This window comes from Thalassophryne amazonica, chromosome 2 (genome assembly GCF_902500255.1).
Source record: "Thalassophryne amazonica chromosome 2, fThaAma1.1, whole genome shotgun sequence".
Taxonomy (NCBI): Eukaryota; Metazoa; Chordata; class Actinopteri; order Batrachoidiformes; family Batrachoididae; genus Thalassophryne; species Thalassophryne amazonica.
Genome location: NC_047104.1, coordinates 107,931,040 through 107,957,535, shown reverse-complemented (window position 1 = coordinate 107,957,535; position 26,496 = coordinate 107,931,040). Strand labels below are relative to the sequence as shown.

General features: G+C 41.0%; 1 protein-coding gene across 2 annotated transcripts in view; it reads left to right on the top strand.

Moving 5' to 3' along the window:
- Positions 1-26,496, top strand: part of syt7b (synaptotagmin VIIb) — a 482,744-nt gene that overhangs the window by 353,613 nt on the left and 102,635 nt on the right. For both annotated transcript variants that reach the window (XM_034191422.1, XM_034191423.1), the window contains 2 exons: positions 5,161-5,508; positions 18,676-18,798. In XM_034191422.1, the coding sequence (XP_034047313.1) occupies positions 5,161-5,508; positions 18,676-18,798 (471 nt within the window). The remainder of the gene's footprint in view (positions 1-5,160; positions 5,509-18,675; positions 18,799-26,496) is intronic.

Here is a 26,496-nt window from a genome sequence, read left to right as displayed (position 1 = left end):
CATTATTTTGGTTCATACTGTATCAGTCCCTCTGCTCTTAAACTGCAGGCAGCCAACAAACCTGTTGTTTGAAAGAGAAACCAGGCAGAAACATGTTGACTGTCAAACATTTCACATGTCAAAAGAAGCCACTGGTTTTCACCCACTGAGTTTCACTTTAAACAATGCTTCAAAGACATAAACTGTTCACATATTTTACGTTATGTAACAGCTGAGTGGATCCTTGTCATTTGATTGGTGCTTTGTATGTCACATGACATGGATTATTCTCCCATTTGTGTTGCATTGCATTTAGAGTGCAGTTTGGTTCCATTTAGAGTGCAAATTTGGTTTCATACATTTGGTACCATTGCACTCTGCACACGTGTACACACACACACACGCACTTGCGCACGCACATGCACACATGCACGTACTCGCACATGCATGTGCTCGTGCATGCATGTGCACGCACGCGCCTACACACACAAATGCGTGTGAGAGCACACACAAAACAAATCCACAGCACTGTCTGGAGACTGTTGGCCGGAAGTTACAATGAAAAACTGGACTAATTTCTGACGTGACTTTTTTTTTTTCGCTGCACTGAGGATGTACACAGTCTTTCTTTTTGGTAGTACATGCACGTGCCAACCCGGTTGTGTGTGTGTGTGTGTGTGTGTGTGTGTGTGTGTGTGTGTGTGTGTGTGTGTGTGTGTGTGTGTGTGTGTGTGTGTGTGTGTGTGTGTGCGCGCGTTTGGTACCATTGCACTCTGAACACATACACAGAAACACACATGCACGCACTCGCGCACGCACATGCACAGACGCCCACACATGCATACATGCCCACACATGCGCGCGCATGCACACACAACATGCGCGTGCACGCACAAACAAAACAAATCCACTGTGCTGTTTGGAGGCTGTTAGCAGGAAGAAAGAAACGCTGAATTCATTTCTGACGTGATATTTTTTTATTTGCTCCACTGAGGACCTACACAGTTGACCAAGCCGGTTGCATGTGTGTGCGTGCGCGTGCAGGGGACAATGACACGATGATTTGATTGAGCTAACTGATGCTTCTTGTAACATACACACATACACACACAAAATCCACTCTGTTGTAAGCCGTCTGGATGCATGAAGACCTGTTCACATGAAATGCTGATGTGATTTTTGGCTGGACTGAGGAACTACAAAAAGTTATTTTTTATGGAAGTCTGAAGTCAGTGCACAACATCACTGGACTACACATTACAGTGGAAGACCAAAATGTAAGTTACTTTTCTGTTGTTTATAAATTAATAAATATCAAATGACAAGGATCTATTTTAGCCATTATACGAGGTCTGTTAGAAAAGTATCTGACCTTTTTATTTTTTTCAAAAACCTGATGGATTTGAAGCACGTGTGCTTGCATGAGCCAACCTTGAACCTTCGTGCACATGCGTGATTTTTTTCACACCTGTCGGTTGCGTCATTTGCTTGTAAGCAGCCTTTGTGTGAGGATGGGTGGAGTCTCGTCGTTTTTTCTTTGCAAGGAAATGGCGGAACGACTGGAGCTGCGCGACTGCATCAAATTTTGCTAGAAACTGGGCGACAGCCAGGTGGAAACCATTCGGATTATTCAGACGGCTTTCGGTGACAATCCTCTGGGCATCACACAGATTAAGGAGCAGTACAACCGGTTTAAAGACGGCCGCACAATGGTGGAGAGCGCGCCGCGCTCAGGGCGGCCATCAACATGCTGAAATGACCAGATCATTTCCAAAGTGAACGCTGTGGTGATGTGGGACCGTCGTGTGATTATCCGAGAAATTGTGGAAGAGGTGGACATCAGCACTTTTTCGGCACATTCCACTGGGACAGAAGATTTTGCCATGAAAAGAGTGTCGGCGAAATTCATCGGCACGAAGCTGATGGCGCAGCAAAAGCGCCTCCGTGATGAAGCCTCACAGGACATGATGTGGCATGCTCACCTCTTCCACCATTCGGAAGATTCAGACGGCTTTCGGTAGCTTTTCATTCGTGTGACTATCCGAGAAATTGTGGACGAGCTGGGCATGTTACAACATTTCCTGTGAGGCTTCAACACAGAGCTGCTGTATACCATAACCATAATACCTGTATGGTAGAGTGGCCAGACGGAAGCCACTCCTTCGTAAAAGGCACATGGCAGCCCACCTGGAGTTTGCCAAAAGGCACCTCTGCTCTGATGAGACAAAGACTGAACTCTTTGGTGTGAATGCCAGGCCTCACGTTTGGAGAAAACTAGGCCCCATCCCTACAGTGAAGCATGGTGGTGGCGTCATCATGCTGTGGGGATGCTTTTCAGCAACAGAAACTGGGAGACTAATCAGGATTGAGGGTAAGATGAATGCAGTAATGTCTGTAGCAATCCACCAATCAGAGCCAGAGCCCAGACCTGAATCCGATTGACAATCTTTGGAGAGATCTGAAAATCACCGATGCTCCCTATCCAACCTGATGGAGCTTGAGTGGTGCTGCATAGAGGAATAGGCAAAACTCCCACAAATAGGTGTGGCAAGCTTGTGGCATCATATTCAAGAAGACTTGAGGCTGTAATTGCTGCCAAAGTTGTATCAACAAAATATTGAGCAAAGGGTGTGAATACTTATGTACAAGCGATTTCTTAGTTTTTATTTTCAATAAATGTGCAAAAATCAAAAAAATAAATAAATTTCATGTTGTCGTTATAGGGTGTTGTGAGTAGAATTTTGAGGGGAAAAATTAGTTTACTCCATTTTGGAATAAGCCTGTAACATAACGTGGAAAAAGTGAAGCGCTGTCAATACTTTCTGGATGCACTGTATGTGAGCATCACGCACTCATCTTCAGCTGCTGACTCCAATTGTGGGTCATGACAGGAAGCCCATTAAGACTTGGATATTCATTCTCTTCTCAGGCATCGTTCATTAAGACCCATCCATCATGAACATGCACTCAAATACTTTGACGAGTGCACACTTTTAGGAATTGGTGCACCAGAAGGTTTTTTAATTCTAATTTATACATCTCCACATCTATTTCTGGATCTATCCCAAATATTCTCAAACTAAAAGACTATTTAAATACATTAAATAAGGGACCATTTGAAAAAAGAAGATGAAAATACGCATTTTAGCCCTCTGGGGCCAACGCCGTCATATACGACGGCTGAGACCAAGCTTTACTAAATTATAAATAACTTTTTAATGATATGAGATAGAAAACTTACTTTGTTTTGCTGAAAAGTTAACTCTGCTGACTTTCGAGCCAGCCATTGGCCATCTTTGTACTCCTCATAGAAGCTGTGTGATGACGTGTCCAATCAGAATTGGTTCACTGTCACATGGTTTTCCAAATCCAATTGCAGGGCAGATTTACCTCACGTGATAAACCAAAGATCGTTTTTAGGAGTGATGTGTTACAAGTTGGTCCATTTGAATAACCATCTGGCTTCTTGCTCCAGTGCACCTTGCGCCATTATATGCACAGCGATCAGTGAAATTGAGCAGACGGAGGGCCTCTGATGACAATCTCACGTGTTCAAACACAGATTGTGTGAGTTTTAGAGATGCTCCACTCCTCATTACCTGTGAATGTTATTGAATAAGCCTGCGGCAAGCTCTCTCGCTCCGGCGTAAAGCACTGTTTACCATATCAATGGAGCGAGGGGGGAGGGGCCGCTCCTCAGAGTGTAAATGGGCCAAAGTGTCAAAGCTGCTTTCAGAGCAGGATAGAGCACTCCAAAACACAGTAGAAGTAGATGTTTGTGATGTGACCTTTGTGTAATAGCAGACAGAAATTTCTTTGAGATGAAGACAAACAAAACGCATAGACCATTTTGTATATATTGATCAAAATGTGCATTTGTGTTTATTGTTTGAACCTTTTTGTTGTATAGTCTTTCAAACAAGAGCCCAAATTACCTTTATAAAGTGTCAAAACAGTTGTTTATTATAGTTTACTGTGTGCTTTGAATAAATGTGTGTGGAAAATTATTTTCTGCTTTACTTTTTCCTTTCTTATTTCTGATTGTAAACCTTTATTACACTCATAAAACACAACTATAACATATATATTCTAAAGTACAGATTGTCCTGAAAAAAAGAGACATAAAACTTGATTGTGGGATGCAGGGAGAGCTGTTAACAGCAATCATAAAACATTTATGCCAAGCGAGTGAACTGTCCAAAAAATGCCCTCGGACCCGAGAGGGTTAAGTTGAAAAGCATTCACTGGTACATAACAATAAGAATGGTACCTGATGGTGTGGCAGAGAGCAGGAGCGAGTGTGCTTGTGTGAACATAAACTCTGCCATGTGTTTATTTGCTACAGCAATGCTCAGCTTCTCAGTGGGCTGCTCTCCACCTCTCTGGCGGAGCTGAGTAAATACTGAAGAGCACTGCACACACAGCTCAGTAAATCCTGCTGCGCAGTGGAGCTGTTTATCACCAGCTTACGGACATCCGGAAGGGCAGAGATCGAGGGTAGGATAAGGAGTGAAGCACTATTACATAATTGTTAGAGCAGCACAGCAGTAATTAGAGAGTAATGATTGGCTGAGGAGATGACGAGCGAACCGATGTGATGGAGAGCAGGTGAGCTCAGAAGCTCAGACGTGATGGGATGAGTGGGAAAAGCAAGAGGGACTGCAAAGGAATGCTGGTGGAAGCCAAAAAGCAAGAAACAACTTAGATCTGCAATGGAGAGCAGATTTAAATAATAGTGACATTAATTCCAATAAAGCCAAATAGCCTTTTTTTTACAGCAGATTTGACAATAATGTTCTGTTTACACTGTGCAGCAGCCCATCCACACACTCATACGTGAGCTCAAGATTGTGTTGCACTAGTCTACAGTTGTTTGACACCTCTGTTCTTTTTGATGCCCCCCCCCCTCCTTTCGCTGATCTTTTCTTGATCCTCCTTCTCTTGGATAATCACTGTGAGCACTGCCTACCTGCTTTCCATTAACTGCTCTATCTATATGTGCTTTTGACATTTTATCTTCTCTCCTTTTGATAAACATGATCTTTCACTTTTTCCCCTTTTCCTTTTTGTACTACAACCTTTTCTAAATCCCTTCTCCCTCCAGTGTTGCTCATGCTGTTTTTTTTAAATATTAAATCTTCTATCTTTCTCTTTCTCCTGTGCTTCTGCATGTGCTATCAGTTTTGGGAACGCTTCTCTGTCTTCGGCTTCCACCCTGGAGCACATCCCATCCTCGGCTGTGGCACGCCCTCGGCCCCTGGTCCGACAACAGAGCCTCCAACAGCCCCTCACTCACCAGCCCCCACCGGGTCCTAACGATCCCCCAGTCACTTCACAGAGCCTGGGCCAACTGCACACAGGCCCAGGCGGCGGGGGCCACCGTGGGGGCCCGCGAGGGGTCCGGGGGAGTTCGGCTGGAGCCTCCAGGTACAGAGGGGCGGGGACAGGCCAATCAAGATCAAATCCAGGTAGCTGGGACCACATGATGGAACAGATCCGGCACAGAGGTCTGGATGTCAAGTCTTTCCTGTAAGTGTCACAGCAAAACGCTGCATCGTTGTGATAAAGTGTTGCACCGCATGTAGGGGTGTGCACAAGGTAACATGAACATTTGTAAAATACACTTATTTGTTGCAAACATTATGATGTTGAATTTGTGTCGGCAACTTATCAGAGAGTCGCTGATTCAATCTGTCACAGGTTTTTAAGGTCTATTTTGTGGTGTTGATAAATGCACTAGAAGCTCCTTGTTTGCAGAAATGGTGTTAAATGGAGATGTAAGTGACAGATGACATTCCACAGCGCACATCCATCCTCTCTAGGTTGTATGTTTTCTCTCAGGTATAATATTTGAGGATGCTACACACTAAGCAGTTGGTACAGTTTGTTTTACTGCTTCTGAAAATACTTCTGGAGCACATGGATTATTGTGCAAATTATTGCCCTCTATGCTGGCAGTTGTTCTCTGGCAGAGGGCGAAGGCTTCTCTCCATACCTGTTGATCCTTAACATATAGTTCATCAAAAACAATAAAGAATTTTCCAACCCCGTCACGCTCGCCCCCAGCAAGCACATTAATTTGCCATTTGGACAGACCAGACAATGCACCAATTACAATTTTTACTTTTTGAGATTCAGTTAAATTATTGGTTTCTAAAAGACTTGCATTTGCTCCTTCCATTCCAAATATTTTATGTTGTCTTCTTTGCCTTCAAATTTAGGCACCCACGGGGCCCCTGGATAAATAGACATCATCATTTTGAGGAAAAAAAGTAAAAAAATACAGTAGTATAAAAAAATGCTTCAAACAATAAAAATAAATAAATATATTGAATTACAATGGAAATATAAAATACAAGAATCAGTGTCTGCAGTCCACCATCAAATTGAATATTCTTAAAGTGTCTAGTAAAAATAGCAGAGGTTAGGGTTAAAACCAAATAAATATCTAAAAATACACCAGGGCGAAACCCCACGTGTCCATCTGGCTCCGTGGGTAGCGTGGCTCCGTAAACTTCCTTCTGCCGCGCCTCTACTACTTCCGTGGGCCTGTCAAGGAAACAGAGGTGCCAGTGGGGGGGGTAATCAAGGGAACTTTCAATGGGACCCCCCTCCCCTTGTCGACGGCACTTACTGGGTCTGGGCGGCTCTCAATCAGCCGCCCAGTACACACACAACAAGCCTTGTGTCTTTTTTCTCCGGACCCGTCCTCTCGGCTGCACTCCTTACACACGCGGTCTCATCTCCCACTCGCCGACCTCAGCAGCTCCTCTCGCTCAGACTCGTCCTCTGCCCTGGCCTCTGGCTCCACGCATTTGCCCCAGGTTTAACCCTTGCTCAGAGCTACCCGTGTACGCCACCCACACGCACGTCCCCTCTACTTGCTCTTCTCTCACATCTCCTGCTCATCGTCTTTTACACTCTTGCCACTAATTTCCTGATTAGCAGCAGGTGTACTCACTTGTTCCTCAGCAGTCTGTGGGAAGAGTGGGCATGGCCTGAACACAACTCATATGTTCCCAGAACACAGCAAAAATAAAATACATACAAAAAAGTATAAAGCACAGCAAACTAAACAAACCATAAACATGCAATATTAATGATAAATTTAATTAATAAAAGGCCATACTCCCACATTATCATCTAATAATATTTAAATAATAATCTGTAAATATGAAAAAGTAAAAAGAGGTGAAGCTGTGAAGTAATTTGGATGAGCTTTATGCAACAGGGAAAGTTGGATATAAGGACTCCATTAACTTTACCCTCACAGGCAACATCTGGTCTGTGATATTCTAGAAAAAAAAAAAAAAAAATTTTACTGACCTCAAACTGTAACGACATCTGTTCAAGACCAGTCCCACTATTTTACCAAGGTTTGTAAATTGGTGCAATTAATTAATAATAATTAATTAACATTAGGCAGCACAGTGGCTTAGTGGTTAGCACTGTTGCCTCATAGCAAGAAGGTCATACGAGGGCTGTCCGTAAAGTATAGGTCCTTTTTATTTTTTTCAAAAACTATATGGATTTCATTCATATGTTTTTACGTCAGACATGCTTGCACCCTTGTGCGCATGCATGAGTTTTTCCACGCCTGTCGGTGACGTCATTCGCCTGTGAGCACTCCTTGTGGGAGGAGTCGTCCAGCGCCTCGTCGGAATTCCTTTGTCTGAGAAGTTGCTGAGAGACTGGCGCTTTGTTTGATCAAAATTTTTTCTAAACCTGTGAGACACATCGAAGTGGACATGGTTCGAAAAATTAAGCTGGTTTTCAGTGAAAATTTTAACAGCTGATGAGAGATTTTGAGGTGATTCTGTCGCTTTAAGGACTTTTCACGGTGCGAGACGTCGCTCAGCGCTCTCAGGCAGCGTCATCAGCCTGTTTCAAGCTGAAAACCTCCACATTTCAGGCTCTATTGATCCAGGACGTCGTGAGAGAACAGAGAAGTTTCAGAAGAAGTCGGTTTTCAGCATTTTATCCGGATATTCCACTGTTAAAGGAGATTTTTTTTAATGAAAGATGTGCGGACGGGTCCGCGCGTCGGGACGCACAGGAAAAACACCTCCGTGTTGATAACCATTTGTTAAAATCCAGTTGGCTTTTGATGGCTTTCAGTGGAGTGAGTATATGAGAAATTGTTTATCAGCTGGACATCAATCAATCAATCAATTTTTTTTTTATATAGCGCCAAATCACAACAAACAGTTGCCCCAAGGCGCTTTATATTGTAAGGCAAGGCCATACAATAATTATGTAAAACCCCAACGGTCAAAACGACCCCCTGTGAGCAAGCACTTGGCTACAGTGGGAAGGAAAAACTCCCTTTTAACAGGAAGAAACCTCCAGCAGAACCAGGCTCAGGGAGGGGCAGTCTTCTGCTGGGACTGGTTGGGGCTGAGGGAGAGAACCAGGAAAAAGACATGCTGTGGAGGGGAGCAGAGATCGATCACTAATGATTAAATGCAGAGTGGTGCATACAGAGCAAAAAGAGAAAGAAACAGTGCATCATGGGAACCCCCCAGCAGTCTACGTCTATAGCAGCATAACTAAGGGATGGTTCAGGGTCACCTGATCCAGCCCTAACTATAAGCTTTAGCAAAAAGGAAAGTTTTAAGCCCAATCTTAAAAGTAGAGAGGGTGTCTGTCTCCCTGATCTGAATTGGGAGCTGGTTCCACAGGAGCGGAGCCTGAAAGCTGAAGGCTCTGCCTCCCATTCTACTCTTACAAACCCTAGGAACTACAAGTAAGCCTGCAGTCTGAGAGCGAAGCGCTCTATTGGGGTGATATGGTACTACGAGGTCCCTAAGATAAGATGGGACCTGATTATTCAAAACCTTATAAGTAAGAAGAAGAATTTTAAATTCTATTCTAGAATTAACAGGAAGCCAATGAAGAGAGGCCAATATGGGTGAGATATGCTCTCTCCTTCTAGTCCCGTTAGTACTCTAGCTGCAGCATTTTGAATTAACTGAAGGCTTTTTAGGGAACTTTTAGGACAACCTGATAATAATGAATTACAATAGTCCAGCCTAGAGGAAATAAATGCATGAATTAGTTTTTCAGCATCACTCTGAGACAAGACCTTTCTGATTTTAGAGATATTGCGTAAATGCAAAAAAGCAGTCCTACATATTTGTTTAATATGCGCTTTGAATGACATATCCTGATCAAAAATGACTCCAAGATTTCTCACAGTATTACTAGAGGTCAGTGTAATGCCATCCAGAGTAAGGATCTGGTTAGACACCATGTTTCTAAGATTTGTGGGGCCAAGTACAATAACTTCAGTTTTATCTGAGTTTAAAAGCAGGAAATTAGAGGTCATCCATGTCTTTATGTCTGTAAGACAATCCTGCAGTTTAGCTAATTGGTGTGTGTCCTCTGGCTTCATGGATAGATAAAGCTGGGTATCATCTGCGTAACAATGAAAATTTAAGCAATACCGTCTAATAATACTACCTAAGGGAAGCATGTATAAAGTGAATAAAATTGGTCCTAGCACAGAACCTTGTGGAACTCCATAATTAACTTTAGTCTGAAGAAGATTCCCCATTTACATGAACAAATTGTAATCTATTAGACAAATATGATTCAAACCACCACAGCGCAGTGCCTTTAATACCTATGGCATGCTCTAATCTCTGTAATAAAATTTTATGGTCAACAGTATCAAAAGCAGCACTGAGGTCTAACAGAACAAGCACAGAGATGAGTCCACTGTCCGAGGCCATAAGAAGATCATTTGTAACCTTCACTAATGCTGTTTCTGTACTATGATGAATTCTAAAACCTGACTGAAACTCTTCAAATAGACCATTCCTCTGTAGATGATCAGTTAGCTGTTTTACAACTACCCTTTCAAGAATTTTTGAGAGAAAAGGAAGGTTGGAGATTGGCCTATAATTAGCTAAGATAGCTGGGTCAAGTGATGGCTTTTTAAGTAATGGTTTAATTACTGCCACCTTAAAAGCCTGTGGTACATAGCCAACTAACAAGATAGATTGATCATATTAAGATCGAAGCATTAAATAATGGTAGGGCTTCCTTGAGCAGCCTGGTAGGAATGGGGTCTAATAAACATGTTGATGGTTTGGATGAAGTAACTAATGAAAATAGCTCAGACAGAACAATCGGAGAGAAAGAGTCTAACCAAATACTGGCATCACTGAAAGCAGCCAAAGATAACGATACGTCTTTGGGATGGTTATGAGTAATTTTTTCTCTAATAGTTAAAATTTTGTTAGCAAAGAAAGTCATGAAGTCATTACTAGTTAAAGTTAATGGAATACTCAGCTCAATAGAGCTCTGACTCTTTGTCAGCCTGGCTACAGTGCTGAAAAGAAACCTGGGGTTGTTCTTATTTTCTTCAATTAGTGATGAGTAGAAAGATGTCCTAGCTTTACGGAGGGCTTTTTTATAGAGCAACAGACTCTTTTTCCAGGCTAAGTGAAGATCTTCTAAATTAGTGAGATGCCATTTCCTCTCCAACTTACGGGTTATCTGCTTTAAGCTACGAGTTTGTGAGTTATACCACGGAGTCAGGCACTTCTGATTTAAAGCTCTCTTTTTTAGAGGAGCTACAGCATCCAAAGTTGTCTTCAATGAGGATGTAAAACTATTGACGAGATACTCTATCTCACTTACAGAGTTTAGGTAGCTACTCTGCACTGTGTTGGTATATGGCATTAGAGAACATAAAGAAGGAATCATATCCTTAAACCTAGTTACAGTGTTTTCTGAAAGACTTCTAGTGTAATGAAACTTATTCCCCACTGCTGGGTAGTCCATCAGAGTAAATGTAAATGTTATTAAGAAATGATCAGACAGAAGGGAGTTTTCAGGGAATACTGTTAAGTCTTCTATTTCCATACCATAAGTCAGAACAAGATCTAAGATATGATTAAAGTGGTGGGTGGACTCATTTACTTTTTGAGCAAAGCCAATAGAGTCTAATAATAGATTAAATGCAGTGTTAAGGCTGTCATTCTCAGCATTTGTGTGGATATTAAAATCGCCCACTATAATTATCTTATCTGAGCTAAGCACTAAGTCAGACAAAAGGTCTGAAAATTCACAGAGAAACTCACAGTAACGACCAGGTGGACGATAGATAATAACAAATAAAACTGGTTTTTGGGACTTCCAATTTGGATGGACAAGACTAAGAGTCAAGCTTTCAAATGAATTAAAGCTCTGTCTGGGTTTTTGATTAATTAATAAGCTGGAATGGAAGATTGCTGCTAATCCTCCGCCCCGGCCCGTGCTACGAGCATTCTGACAGTTAGTGTGACTCAGGGGTGTTGACTCATTTAAACTAAAATATTCATCCTGCTGTAACCAGGTTTCTGTAAGGCAGAATAAATCAATATGTTGATCAATTATTATATCATTTACCAACAGGGACTTAGAAGAGAGAGACCTAATGTTTAATAGACCACATTTAACTGTTTAGTCTGTGGTGCAGTTGAAGGTGCTATATTATTTTTCTTTTTGAATTTTTATGCTTAAATAGATTTTTGCTGGTTATTGGTGGTCTGGGAGCAGGCACCGTCTCTACGGGGATGGGGGGGAGAGAAGCTGCAGAGAGGTGTGTAAGACTACAACTCTGCTTCCTGGTCCCAACCCTGGATAGTCACGGTTTGGAGGATTTAAGAAAATTGGCCAGATTTCTAGAAATGAGAGCTGCTCCATCCAAAGTGGGATGGATGCCGTCTCTCCTAACAAGACCAGGTTTTCCCCAGAAGCTTTGCCAATTATCTACATGTTCCAACTTGTCCTCAAGGCTTCCAACAGAGGTGTTTTTCCTGTGGCGGAGCGTCGCGGCGGCTGCGAGCCGACGCTGCAATCCGCCCGCACGTCTTTCATTAAAAAAAATCTCCTTTAACAGTGGAATATCCGGATAAAATGCTGAAACCGACTTCTTCTGAAACTTCTCTGTTCTCTCACGACGTCCTGGATCAACAGAGCCTGAAATGTGGAGGTTTTAAGCTTGAAACAGGCTGATGACGCTGCCTGAGTGCGCTGCGCGACGTCTCGCACCGTGAAAAGTCCTTAAAGCGACAGAATCACCTCAAAATCTCTCATCAGCTGTTAAAATTTTCACTGAAGACCAGCTTAATTTTTCGAACCATGTCCACTTCAATGTGTCTCACAGGTTTAGAAAAAATTTTGATCAAACAAAGCGCCAGTCTCTCAGCAACTTCTCAGACAAAGGAATTCCGACGAGGGGCTGGACGACTCCTCCCACAAGGAGTGCTCACAGGCGAATGACGTCACCGACAGGCGTGGAAAAACTCACGCATGCGCACGAGGGTTCAAGCATGTCTGACGTAAAAACATATGAATGAAATCCATATAGTTTTTGAAAAAAATAAAAAGGACCTATACTTTACGGACAGACCTCGTATAATCACTTCCAACCTGATCCTGTCTGTGTGGAGTTTGCATGTTCGCCCTGTGTTCACGTGGGTTCTCTCCAGGTGCTGTGGCTTCTGTGGTGACTCTAAACAGCCCATAGGTGTTAATGTGTCTATATGTGTCCCTGTGATAGACCAGAGTCCTGTACAGGGTGTATCCCACCCCATGCCCTAATGCTTAGAGGTGTATAGCATTTCATTTTTCCTAAATTGGAGCAAACATTTACTTGAAATTGAGCTGCTATAAGCTACTTTTATTTCAGTTTATTTAAATTATAGCTAATTTTATTGCTGGTAAAGTATTTATTTTGACTTTACCCAGTGAGACAGAGCAGGTAGCTCAGTGAGATAAAGATTTGGGCTACCAATATGCAGACCTGGGTATGATTCCCGGGCACACTACCTGTCCTTGGACAAGACACTTCATCAGCCTTGTCTCAGTGCACCCAACTGTAAATGAGTATTGGCCTTGGCTGGAGAAGTAACCTGCTTTCGACTGGTGTCGTATCCGCGGGGAGTTGTATACTCTCATCTGTTTCACCCTATGGAATCTGGACATACACACCAATAAGCCTCAGGACCTCTACAGGACTTGGTGAGATCATGCAGGTCGCATGAAGGAGCAAACAAATACACACGGTTCAAAATTCATGCTGCATTCCTTGGAAACTGGGAATTCAGAGTTTTTGTCACACTTTCGGCTTGCCCCTGTTGCTCAAGTTTGACGCCATGGATTCAGTTGAGAGCTGCATGAGGTTTTGTCATACATTTTATGCCCGATGCCCTTCTTGACGCACCTCGAGTTCAACATGGAAAATACACAGGAACAGCCCTTGGTGTTCCTAAGTGATGTCCTAGCAAACTACTCAGCAGGGCCTACTCTGCTTAACGTCCGAGATCTGATGAGAGCAGATGTGAATGGCAGTGCAAGGAACTCAAAAATCAACCAGAAAATTACTTTTAAGAAAACTATGATGAAATGGGTTGTCTCCCCACTGAGTCATTGTAGTGAACCAAGTAAAAACTCCAAAACTGTAACTAATGATAATATTGACAACTGACACAGCAGACATGTGTCAGTGTTGTCTTACCTGAGTCTACAAGACATCCAGCAAACATTTTGTGTAAACTATGTCCAGATTTTATCCATAGTACTTCTCTAGTGGCCTGTGTTTATTAGTTTTGTCCATCACTGTCTTTCTGTTTTGATTTTAGTTTTTTGGCACTTTCATTCACAAATTAACATCTACTGCCTTTCTTTGACTCTATGAAACAATCACTAGTATACGTAATGCAGGAGTGACCTTTGACTCCCGAACAGCATGCTGGGAAAATGAGTTTTTATCCACTCAGTTCAAGATTAAAAGTTTTTTCCAGAAAAGGTGAATTTTGATGATACTTGCAACATAGGTTTCTGAATGTTTACTTTGAACACTATGAATGAAAATTATAGTGGTGGAAAAGAAAAACGTGTGACTTAAATTGAACAAAAAATTCAAAGAGATTACAGGTTTAATTTGTTGTAAGGGCATTCAGTGTAAAATTTGTGGCAACTCCCAATGCAAATGTGTACTTGATCTGCTGTGGTGACCCTGAGCCAAAAGACAAACAACAGCAGATTTCATTTGTTGCAAAGCAGGTCAGAACCTTTCACTTTCTTTTTTTTAAACACACTGTATGTCCATGTGTAAAGGTAAGTTTTGATATCTAGCTTTTGCTCTTCCAAGGTCAGACTGAATTTTGTCACCAATGTTGTTGAAAATTGGTTAATTAGTTTTTGAGTGCTTCTTACAAAAATCCAACCAATGAATGGACATAAATGAAAAAAAAATTTACTTTGGCAGAGGTAAAACATGTAGATTTATAAATTTACCAGATTTGATGGTTTCCTTCCATGTTTAATCGAATAGATTGATGGCGTGCAGTGGCTTTTCATTGCTTGAGGCACAGAATATGCAGCATTCTCTTGCTCCACTTGATTTTCATGACAAATTACATACGATTCTTTCTACAAATCAGCCTCAGGTAAATGGGCTCCGCCTCTTTGAGAACACACAGTTATATGCAGTGTATCCGGAAAGTATTCACAGTGCTTCACTTTTTCCACATTTTGTTATGTTAGAGCCTTATTCCAAAATGGATGAAATCCATTTTTCCCCTCAAAATTCTACTCACAACACCCCATAATGACAACATGAAAAAAAGTATTTTATTTTATTTATTTATTTTTTTTGTAAATTTATTAAGTACATAAGTATTCACACATTTTGCTCAATACTTTGTTGATGCACCTTTGGCTGTAATTACAGCCTCAAATCTTCTTAAATATGATGCCACAAGCTTAGCGCACCTATCTTTGGACAGTTTTGCCCATTCCTCTGTGCAGCACCCCTCAAGATCCATCAGGTTGGATGGGGAGCATCAGTGCATAGCCATTTTCAGATCTCTCCAGAGATGTTCAATCAGATTCAGGTCTGGGCTCTGGCTGGGCCACTCAAGGACATTCACAGAGTTTTCCTCAATCCCGAATACTCTCCCAGTTCCTGCCACTGAAAAACATCCCCACAGTATGATGCTGCCACAACCATGCTTCACTGTAGGGATGGTGCCTGGTTTCCTCCAAACATGATGCCTGGCATTCACGCCAAAGAGTTCAACCTTTGTCTCATCAGACCAGAAAATTTTGTTTCTCCTGGTCAGAGTCCTTCAGGTGTCTTTTGACAAACTCCAGGTTGGCTGCCATGTGGCTTTTACTAATGAGTGGCTTCCATCTGGCCGCTCTACCATACAGGCCTGATTGGTGGATTGCTACAGAGATGGTTGTCCTTGTGGAAAGTTCTCCTCTCTTCAGAGGAATGCTTTATGGCTTCATGATTGGTTTGTGCTCTGATGTACACTGTCAACTGTGGGACCTTATATGTAGACAGGTGTGTGCCTTCCCAAATCATGTCCAATCAACTGAATTTACGCCAGGTAGCTGTAGAAAGACCTCAAGGATGATCAGTGGAAACAGAATGCAGCTGAGCTAAAATTTGAGCTCCATGGCAACAGCCTTTGCCATGTACATGTGATTGTACATGTGATTTCTTTGTTTGGTTGGTTTTATTTTTAATAAATAAAAAAAACTTTTTCACAGTATCATCATGGGATATTGTGTGTAGAATTTTGAGGGAAAAATGAATTAAGAAGACTGTAACATAACAAAATGTGGAAAAAGTGAAGCACTGTGAGTACTTTCCGGATGCACGGTGTCCTAACAAACAGCTTTACCCTGCTGTATGTTTTCCTCTTAATGTCTCCAGGCCAGTGCTTTTGTGAATCATCACTCAGATCAGGCTGGGAGCACATAGAGAACCATGGCATTGCTCATTGTCCATGTCCTCGTGAATCTCACTTGAACAAACACTTCAGCTGGGGGGAAATACACTGCGGGGGGTCGGATTCGAGTTTGTGATCCACGTTGTATGAATGTAGTGCAGCACTTTGACCTTCCACGAGCACCCACAGTCACACAGTGTGGTAACTGAACAATGCCACAGTTCCAAATAGGTCAAATGCAGGAGGTTTCATCTGGACAAATGCATTCATCTTATCGATGAGCCTCTTACTGGCACTGTGTGCACGTCCCTCATAGGCCAATGTCTCTCAAGTGTAAAGGTGTTCCTCATGTTATTGATTTTCCTTCAAAAAATATCCTCTCATTTAAGAGGGAATGTAATAAAAGGCAGGAAAGTGCGTGCAGTCTGGGAAAACAGATGTGTAAGAAATAGAAAGTTCAGACATCAAATGTGGCAGAAGAGATGAGCCGCAACACGTTGTCACTCACAGGTGTCAAATAGCGATGCTTTGTCAGAGCCACTTGGCATCAATACATGCACACAGAAGGTTCCCTTTCACATCAGTGTAACACTCAGAAATGGAATTTTTATGAAAATCTGTTGCCCTTGATGTACCATTTTGGTTTTGGTTCAGGTTACTTTTCGTAGCCTTCACAAACAGTTGACATCTATTTCTGAAAACCCATTTCTCTCTATGTCACACACAATTTTTATTTGATTTTTTTTTTTTTTTTTACTTTTGTGGATGAGACCAAGTGTAAAGGAAGAAGTAGAGAAGCTTGAATCTTCGACTGGACTGGGTTGCTTGACGCGAGGATGTTTCGCTTCAAATCGCAGAAGCTTTCTCAGCTAAAATTCTTGCTCTGGAAGTCTGAAGAAAGGAAAGGAAGAAAGTCTTTCAAACTGTAACTCCGGTCAGGTTTGGGAGTATGTGCTGGTTTTACCAGCTCATACAACTACTTTGGTTCTTTGCAGTCATTTCCTGTCTTCTGAAAGTAATCATAAGCTGTAGCCAAGTGTTATGTACATAAATTCAAATTTCAAATTTATTAATTTATATAGCGCCAATTCACGATGAGATCGCCTCAAGGCGCTTCACACAGCATAATAAAAACAGAAAAAACTGAATTTAAAATTTAAAAATGCAATAAAAAGACAAAACCATAAAAGAATACAAGAATAAAAACACATCATAACACTAATGATAAAACAAGGAAAACAAATGAGTCTTTAAACGTGATTTAAAATTCTCCACAGTTTCCAACTGTCGTATCGTATGTGTACCGGGAGATCGTTCCACAGAGCTGGGGCACGGTACATGGCCATGCCTTTGCTTTTGTTCACCCAATGGGGTCCTCATCAGTGAGGCACCTGTGCACTCAGTCATACACTGAAAAATGCACTACACCATAGTGTTGTAATACCATAATCATTCATGTATAACAGATCCCATCAACATCCTGGGTCCCACTCTGACCAGAGTAGGACCATATGTACACTGGCAGTGTTAATGTAACATGGTCAGTGCTGGTTTTACACTGCTGATTTTACTGTGTATGTTGCAGCAGAGGACAGGGGTCACGAGGACGCCAAGGATCAGAGAGTGGAGTCAAAAGGGTCCTGCCCACCTTGTTAGAATAAAGGTCCACTTTTGAAAACATTTTTTTTACATACAACAAAAACAAATAAGAAGAAGCAGGAGGAGGAGAATGAATTAATTAATTAATGTGTTTTTAACAAGTAAAACATTATTCAGTCACTTTTACTCTGAATGTTACAATTGGACACCGTAGTCTCGTTTAGGTGTGGGCGCTAAATGGGCAAAATATGGCGCATATGATGTAATTTCTCTACTTCCAGGGGAGAAACAGTGGCATTTTCAGTGGGTTTTTGGGAAATTACACGCAAACAAAGTGAAAATGCAAAGAAAAAGTGACGATGCAGTGGGAAAGCGGTTGCGGTTTTGTTTATGACTCGGAGCACAAACGTGCTGAGTCTGTTTTGCAAACTTTGGTTAGCTATGTAGGCTAACACTTACTGACACAACGTCTCCCACTCGCTTCATCTTCTCTTCTCCACTGGGAACCGAAAAAAAAAAAACTTTTCACGACTGCTTCAGTGATTGCAGCCGAAAACAAAACAATACAGCATTTTTCCGTATGAACTTATGTTGTGTATATATTGCACAACGGAGCGCAGGTCCCCATAAGTGGTCAAATCCCACAATATCACACAGGGTTCAAACGAGACCCTATTCTGCACTTAGTGAAATTGATGACAAAAATATACAGTGTGCTGCCTTTAATGTGCTTGTATTCTGCTCTATGCAAGTGTAATTTCAAAGAAAATACAAGTATTGGCTCAGGACTCGGTATCAATAGATACTCTGTATTAAATTACTTAGATCAGGATTGGGGACAAGGAAACAAAATACTTGATCAGGACATCCCTACTCATAATACTGTGCTATTGTATTTATTTATTTATTTATTTATTTATTTATTTATTTATTTGCCAGAGCTGTGCGAGTTGGAAGTGTTATATTTTGAAGTTCTACCCACTGTTTCATATTGATAATGGTAAATGGACTGCATTTATATAGCGCTTTTCCATCTGCATCAGACGCTCAAAGCGCTTTACAATTATGCCTCACATTCTGCCATACAAGCCACTCACACAAACACCGGGAGCAATAGGGGATTAAAGGCCTTGCCCAAGGGCTCTTAGTGATTTTCCAGTCAGGCGGGGATTTGAACCCATGATCTTCTGGACTCAAGCCCAACACCTTAACCACTAGACCGTCACCTACCCTGACAACACAACACAACACAACATTTTGCTGATTTGTGTTTTCATCCATTCACATGAGCTGTGTTCTCTGTTGAGTATGCCTGTTTACCTATTTATCTTTGTGTTGGTTTGTTTGTCTCTGTGTCCAGTGAAGGGAAGATGGTTGTTTTATCTCTGGCAATTGGACTGGCTGAACAGGATGACTTTGCCGACCTCCCAGATCTGCAGGAAGCACCAGCATGTAAAGAAAATGAAACCACGCCAGAAAAAAGGTAAAATGTATGTGCTTGCATGCATGTGTGCGTGTGTGTGAGTGAGACCAAAACACCATCAAATGTACTGGTGTGCAGAGCTATTGAACTTCTGTCACATTATGAGCACTGTCTGTGCAATGTGTGGTCAACTTCGTTTGGAAGTTCCATTAATTTGCAACACTTTATAAATGTATGCGCACATACCGCTGAGTTTCTGCTGTTTATTAATAAAGTGTGCTGTGACACCTACGTAGCTATCGTTGTGCCAGTAATCCTCTATAAAACTGACATTCTGTCTCATATGTAAAAATAGGCAGTGGAGGGACGACAGACTCGACGAATCATAGGAAGTGTGTTCATCTACATATTTATTTACACATTTAGACAGTCCACTTTAAGCACAGACATTAACACATTCATTTTTTGAGTCTTAATAATTATTTTTGAATGCATCGTGTCTACATTCTGGCCATGTTGGCCCTCTCATCCTTTGAACACGCTCTCTCTGCTGTTCATCCTGACTTTGATAGCATGCTTGTCTACAGCTCTTCACCGGGGGCTTGATCTGTGAAACGTAGGCAAAGGAGATAAGTAACCTAACCACTGAGCTGTGAAGCTGCTCCTCTAAAACACTTGTCTAAAAATCACGTTTGTCCGCTGGTGATGATCTTCCAATAGCTGTCAGAAAATAGTCTTTCACCCAAATCTTGTGAACAAAGCCAACTCAGGCCATCCTGTTATCATACGAGAGAGTACATGGTTTCCTTTGGCCTTGGCAGACACATGTGCATACTGTCGTTTCACTGAACGGAATTGAACATTATTAGTAAAAGAGTCATTACATGGAATTCATAAAAGCAAAGTCAAATCTTGACTGCTTAATTTTTAGTCAGAACTTTCTGTTCCACCTTTCACTGCTGTTGGCAATGGTGATTGAAAATAAACTTCATATTCAAAATGGAAAACATTTTTTATGTCTATTTATTGATTAGTATCTCTGTAAACGAACAAAGTTGAAAATTTCAAATGTTGATTTTTCTGAAAATGGTAAAATGGACTGCATTTATATAGCGCTTTTCCATCTGGATCAGAAGCTCAAAGTGCTTTACAGTGATGCCTCACATTCACCCATTCACACAAACACACTCACACACCGATCTATCGGTGCCATGCAAGATGCTCACTACACACCGGGGGAAACTAGGGGATTATGGACCTTGCCCAAGGGTCCTTAGTGATTTTCCAGTTAGGCTGGGGCTTGAACCTAGGATCCTCTGGTCTCAAGCCCAAATGCATAACCACTAGACCATCACCTCCCCAAAATCACCTCCTAAAAATGAATTAACCCTCTGGGGCCGACACCATCATATACGACGGCTCAGACCAAGCTTTACTAAATTATAAATAACTTTCTAATGATATGAGATAGAAACTTACTTTTTTTGATGAAAAGTTAACTCCGTGGACTTTCGAGCCAGCCGTTGGCCATCTTTGTACTCCTCATAGAAGCTGTGTGATGATATGCGCAATGTGAGTGTCCAATCAGAATTGGTTCACCGTCACATGGTTTTCCAAAATCCAGTTGTAGGGCAGATTTACCTCACGTGATAAACCAAAGATTGTTTTCAGGAGTGATGTGTTACTAGCCCATTTGAATAGCCATCTGGCTGCTTGCGCCAATGCGCCCTGTGCCATTACGCACAGCGATCAGTGAAAGTGAGCAGACAGAGCAGATGGAGGGCCTCTGATGACAATCCCACGTGCTCAAACACAGAGTGTGTGAGTTTTAGAGATGCTCAACTTCTCATTACCTGCACTGAAAAAAATGATACTTTGGATCAACTTTAAAAAATTGATGCAATTTGTTACAGCTAATTTTTTTAGTTTCTCACAAAGTATATTTATGATTTTGTAAAGTGATCCCAGCAGATTTAAACTGGAAACCACAATTTTCCATTAGACCAATGTAAATAAGTACTTTGAATGAAGTGCACTGTGTTTCACTTTTTTCAGTGTGTGAATGTTATTGAGTAAGCCTGTGGCAAGCTCTGTCACTCCGGTGTGAAGCACTGTTTACCATATCAATAGAGCGAGGGGGAGGGGCCACTCCTGAGAGTGTAATTGGGCCTTGAAGTGTTTAAGCTGCTTTCAGAGCAGGACAGAACACTCAAAACACAGTAGAAGTAGAAGTTTGTGATGTGACCTTTGTGTAATAACAGACAGAAATTGCTTTGAGATGAAGACAAACAAAACACATAGACCATTTTGTATATATTGTTCAAAATGTGCATTTGTGTTTACTGTTTGAACCTTTTTGTTGTACAGTCTTTCACACAAGAGCCCAAATTACGTTTATAAAGTGTCAAAACAGGTGTTTATTATAGTTTACTGTGTTTTGAAGAAATGTGTGTGGAAAATTATTTTCCACTTTACTTTTTCATTTCTTATTTCTGATTGTAAACCTTTATTACACTTATAAAACACAACTATAGCATATATATTCTGAAAGTACACATTGTCCTGAAAAAAAAGAGATATAAAACTTGATTGTGGGATGCAGGAAGAGCTGTTAACAGCAATAATAAAACATTTATGCCAGGCGAGTGAACTGTCCAAAAAATGCCCTCAGACCCCAGAGGGTTAGTCTGGTAGTTTGGTTACCAGTATGTAGACTTGGGTTTGATTTCTGGTCCTGCTACCTGTTTGTGTCCAAGACACTCTATATCTATTGCAGTGATGCCGGTAACGCGGTTACTTACTAACGCGTTACTCTAATCTGACCACTTTTTTTAGTAACGAGTAATCTAACGTGTTAATCTTTCCAAATCAGTAATCAGATTAAAGTTACTTCTCCATGTCACTGTGCATTACTATTATTTTTCATTGTGGGTCGATAGCAGCATTAAACTTGGTCTGTGGGCAGGAGGTCGGGGTTCGACTGAACTGCCCACTTTAAGCGAGCTGTGAGCTTTTCATCCGCGGTTTTTTGCAGCTGCTCGACTCGTCCTCACCTCTTAAAGCACGGTGATCAGCACACCTGCACTGAGCTTTACAAAGACATTTTTATACTTTTTTTCCTCCTTTATTTAGAGCTGAGCTGAGCCGCTCTGTATCTGCACGTTAAAAACAGCTGATACTCCGCGACGCGTCAACAACTAACACTATTTTCCACTCAAATGCACCTAAACTCTCTTTCTGAGGACCACATGATATGAATACGCAATAAAACTTTCTTACCTGTAAATCTGGTCACGTTTTCTGCATAAATAAATGTTATCCATTCTTTGTGCTCAAACGCCAAAGTAGGGGCGAATCCAGATGGAATGGGGGCGTGGGGGAGGGATGTGCCCCCCTCACAACACCCCTAGATTAAAGGTACAGTTTTGAAGCGTTTTTTTACTACAACTACTAATACTACTTAATATTAATTTCGACAAGTAAAATATTTAGAGAGAATTTAAATGTTAGAAAAATGCTAGAATGAATTTAATAGTTACATTTATAAACAATGTAGGTTCGAAATTGCAAGTTTTACTGTTACAGTGCTGTCAACAGTTAAATATGAGGTCAAGAAAGAGGTCTTTATTTTACTTTTTATAAAACAAGTATTTATTTTCATTGAAGTCAAGAAAGGGTGACTATAAAGTGAGTTTTGGCAAAACAGGTATCATTGTCATGTTGAGGTGGCAGAGGGTTGTTGTCAGCAGCTGGGAAAAGTAACTAAAAAAGTAACTAGTAATCTAACTTAGTTACTTTTACAATTGAGTAATCAGTAAAGTAACTAAGTTACTTTTTCAAGGAGTAATCAGTAATCAGTAATTGGATTACTTTTTCAAAGTAACTGTGGCAACACTGCTCTATTGTCTCAGTCCACCGAGGTGTAAATGGTTGCTGGCCTTGGCTGGGGAAGTAACTGGAATCCCCTGAGACATGGCATCCATGGGGGCATGTATACTCTCATTTGCTTCACATTGCTGAATCTGGGGTTGAGCACCATCACCAATGAGCCTCATGACTATATTGGACTTACTTAGAGTTAGTTATGAAATAAGTAGTATAGTTAAAGATCATCTGGCATTCTTCTATCTGGGCTCTATTTTAGATGTAGTAGGGTTCATATTTTGACTTTGGATAAAAATGAGGGGTTCTTTTATGTTACAAGCAGAAGAATGAGCCTCTCATCAGCAACTGACGTTTAATGAGTCAGTGGAGACCAGCGTCACCTCTAAAAATACAGCACAGGTTGAAAAGTGCATCTTTAAAGGTAAAATGTTGTCACACAACATATTTGTTTTGTTTAACCTTTGGATTTGAGGTTGTAAAAAAATTTAAATGATTTTTTACAAAGTTCTGTGGTTGTTTTTTATTATTATTATTGCTACATCAACTGTCTTGGAGATTTCAGCAAAGTACGTGACTTCCATTGCAATTACCAAAGGGACATTGATGTGAATACCAAAAGCTTCAGCACATGATGAACGCAGCATAAATATAGTTTCTGAACCATGACGGCTTGTTTTCCCTGTCATCCACTCCCTCTGACTGTCGGCAGCTCTATCAAGTACCTAACTCTAATCACAGTCAGACAGCTAGACTGTACCCTGAAGGGTCGTGTGGGCCAAGTCCTATCAGTCCATCTCCAACAAATAACAACTCTCCATCATCATCTCTGTCCGTCTCTCTCATCTCTCTGTCTCTGTAGTTACCCTCTAAATGTTGTGTGACTGCTGGCTCGCTGCCGGCCATTTTCGTGGAGCTCAACAGACTGAGAAAGACAGAACAGAGTGATTTTGTCAAGAATATGTAACAAACAGTGAAAGAGGCAGACAGAGAGAAATTATTTTCAAGAGAAAACATGTCTTGAGATTAAAATAGACTTTCCCATAGAGGACTGAGATTGTGCTGGTTTATTAATGCAGTCAAATATAGTTTGGAGCACAAATGTCTGCAAACACCAATTCTGATAACATAGTATTAAATGATGGTATTCAAATCCTCTGTGTAAGGGTGAAGTCTGCATTTGTTCTTTCTCCTAAACATGGACAGTAAATATGCAGGCCAAGCTATACCCTCTCATCACACACCAGCTTTTAGATATTTTCAGCCTACAGTACAATATCTAATTAATAGGGTTTTAATCAGCACTCTCTAATGTATTTCACAGTTGTTAGGAAATGCTGAGTCAGTAATTAAAATTGTGTGTGTGTGTGTGTGTGTGTGTGTGTGTGTGTGTGTGTGTGTGTGTGTGTGTGTGTGTGTGTGTGTGTGTGTGTGTGTGTGTGTGTGTGTGTGTGTGTGTGTGTGTGTGTGTGTGTGTGTTGTAGGGATCTATACTGGATCACACTGATACTGAAGTACTGGTACAAGATGTTCGGTACACGTACTGTAATCCAGCCCCCATAGTTTCGATATATCAGAGCTGGATGTCACAAGTTGATAATCTGCTGTTTTATATAGCAGGTCAGAGTTTTTACAAAAATACTTTGTCATCTCGCTGTGTCTGACAGCGCAGTGGCAATGCAGTGGCAGCACATCCGCCATGAGTTTTTCCAAACATATTTATGATATGCTTTTCTTTTAAAGTCTGTGCTTGTCCTCTGGCTGTGTTAACGTGGGTAAAACAGCAGCATCTTTAAAACAGAGAACAGCAGCACACCCATGGCAATTTTAATAAAAATACAAATGCTTAGCTGTTTTTCTCTCATATATTGCCAAACTCTTTTTGAGGATGGAACAAGAAAAAAGCACAGATAAAACCTTTTTCCTGTTGTTCAGGTAGTCATACAGTATCTATACAGTCATACAGGATAGAGAGATAGATACAGTTGTAAAAGCTTGGGCACCCCTGATGATTTCCATGATTTTCCTTTATAAATCATTGGTTGTTTGGAGCAGCAATTTCAGTTAAATATATCATATATGAGATAAACACAGTGATATTTCAGAAGTGAAATGAAGTTAGTAGGATTTACAGAAAGTGTGCAATAAGTTTTTAAACAAAATTAGGCAAGTGCATAAATTTGGGCACCCCAACAGAAAAAAAAAACATCAATATTTAGTAGAGCCTCCTTTTGCAGAAATAACAGCATCTAAATGTTTCCTATAGCTTCCAGTGAGAGTCTGGATTCTGGTTGAAGTTATTTTGGACCATTCTTCTTTACAAAACATCTCAGGTTTGTTGGTTTCCGAGCATGGACAGCCCGGTTAAAATCACACCACAGATTTTCAATAATATTCAGCTCTAGGGACTGAGATGGCCATTCCAGAACATTATACTTGTTCCTCTGCATGAATGCCTTAGCAGATTTTGAGCAGTGTTTAGGGTCGTTGTCTTGTTGATAGATCCAGCCCCGGTGCAACTTCAACTTTGTCACTGATTCATGAACACTGTTCTCAAGAATCTGCTGATATTGACTGGAATCCATGTGATCCTCAACTTTAAAAAGATTCCCAGTACTTGCACTGGCCACACACCCACACAGCATGATGAAACCACCTCCAAATTTTACTGTAGGTAGCAAGTGTTTTTCTTGGAATGTTGTGTTCTTTTTCAGCCATACATACCGCCCCTTGTTATGTTCAAATAACGTAATTTTAGTTTCATCATTCCACAGTACCTTATTCCAAAATGAAACTGGCTTGTCCTAATGTGCTTTAGCATACCTCAAGCGACTCAGTTTGTGGTGTGTATGCAGAAAAGGCTTCCTCTGCATGACAGCATCTTCTTGTGCAAAGTGCGCTGTATAGTTGAACGATGCACAGAGACATTATTTGCAGCAAGATCATATTGTAGGTCTTTGGAGCAGGTTTGTGGGTTGACAATGACTGTTCTCACCATCCTTCACTTGAGCTTATCTGAGATTTTTCTTGGCCTGCCACTTCGGGCCTTAACTAGTAATGTGCCTGTGGTCTTCAATTTCCTCACTATGTTTCTCACAGTGGAAACTGACAGCTGAAATCTCTGAGATAGCTTTTTGTATCCTTCCCCTAAACCATGATGTTGAACAATCTTTGTTTTCAGGTCATTTGAGAGTAGTGTAGAGGCTCCCATGGTGCCACTCATTAGAAGAGATGCAAAGAGGGGAAACATTTGCAAATGGCCACCTTAAATACCTTTTCTCATGATTGGATTCACCTGTGTAACGAGGTCAAGGGTCAATGAGGTTACCAAACCAATTTTGTCTTCCAATAATTAGTGCTAAATATATTCAAATCGATAAAATGACAAGGGTGCCCAAATGTATGCACCTGCCTAATTTTGTTTAAATAATTATTGCACACTTTCTGTAAATACTAGAAGCTTCATTTCACTTCTCAAATATCAGTGTGTTCATCTCCTTTATGATGTATTTAACTGAAATTTCTGATCCAGACAACCAATGATTTATAAAGGAAAATCATGAAAATTATCAGTGATGCCCAAACTTTTGCATACAACTGTAGATAGATAGATAGATAGCTAGATAGCTAGATAGATAGATAGCTAGATAGCTAGATAGATAGATAGCTAGATAGCTAGATAGATAGATAGCTAGCAAGCAAGCAAGCAAGCAAGCAAAGAGGACAGGATTGCTTCCCACCTGAGGTCGTTCTGTGTTGGGGTTTGCATATTCTACCTGTGTTTACATTGGTTCCTTCCGGGTGCTCCGGCTTCCTCCCACATCCAAAGATATGCAGGTTAGGTGAATTGGAAACTTTAAATTAGCTGTAGGTGTG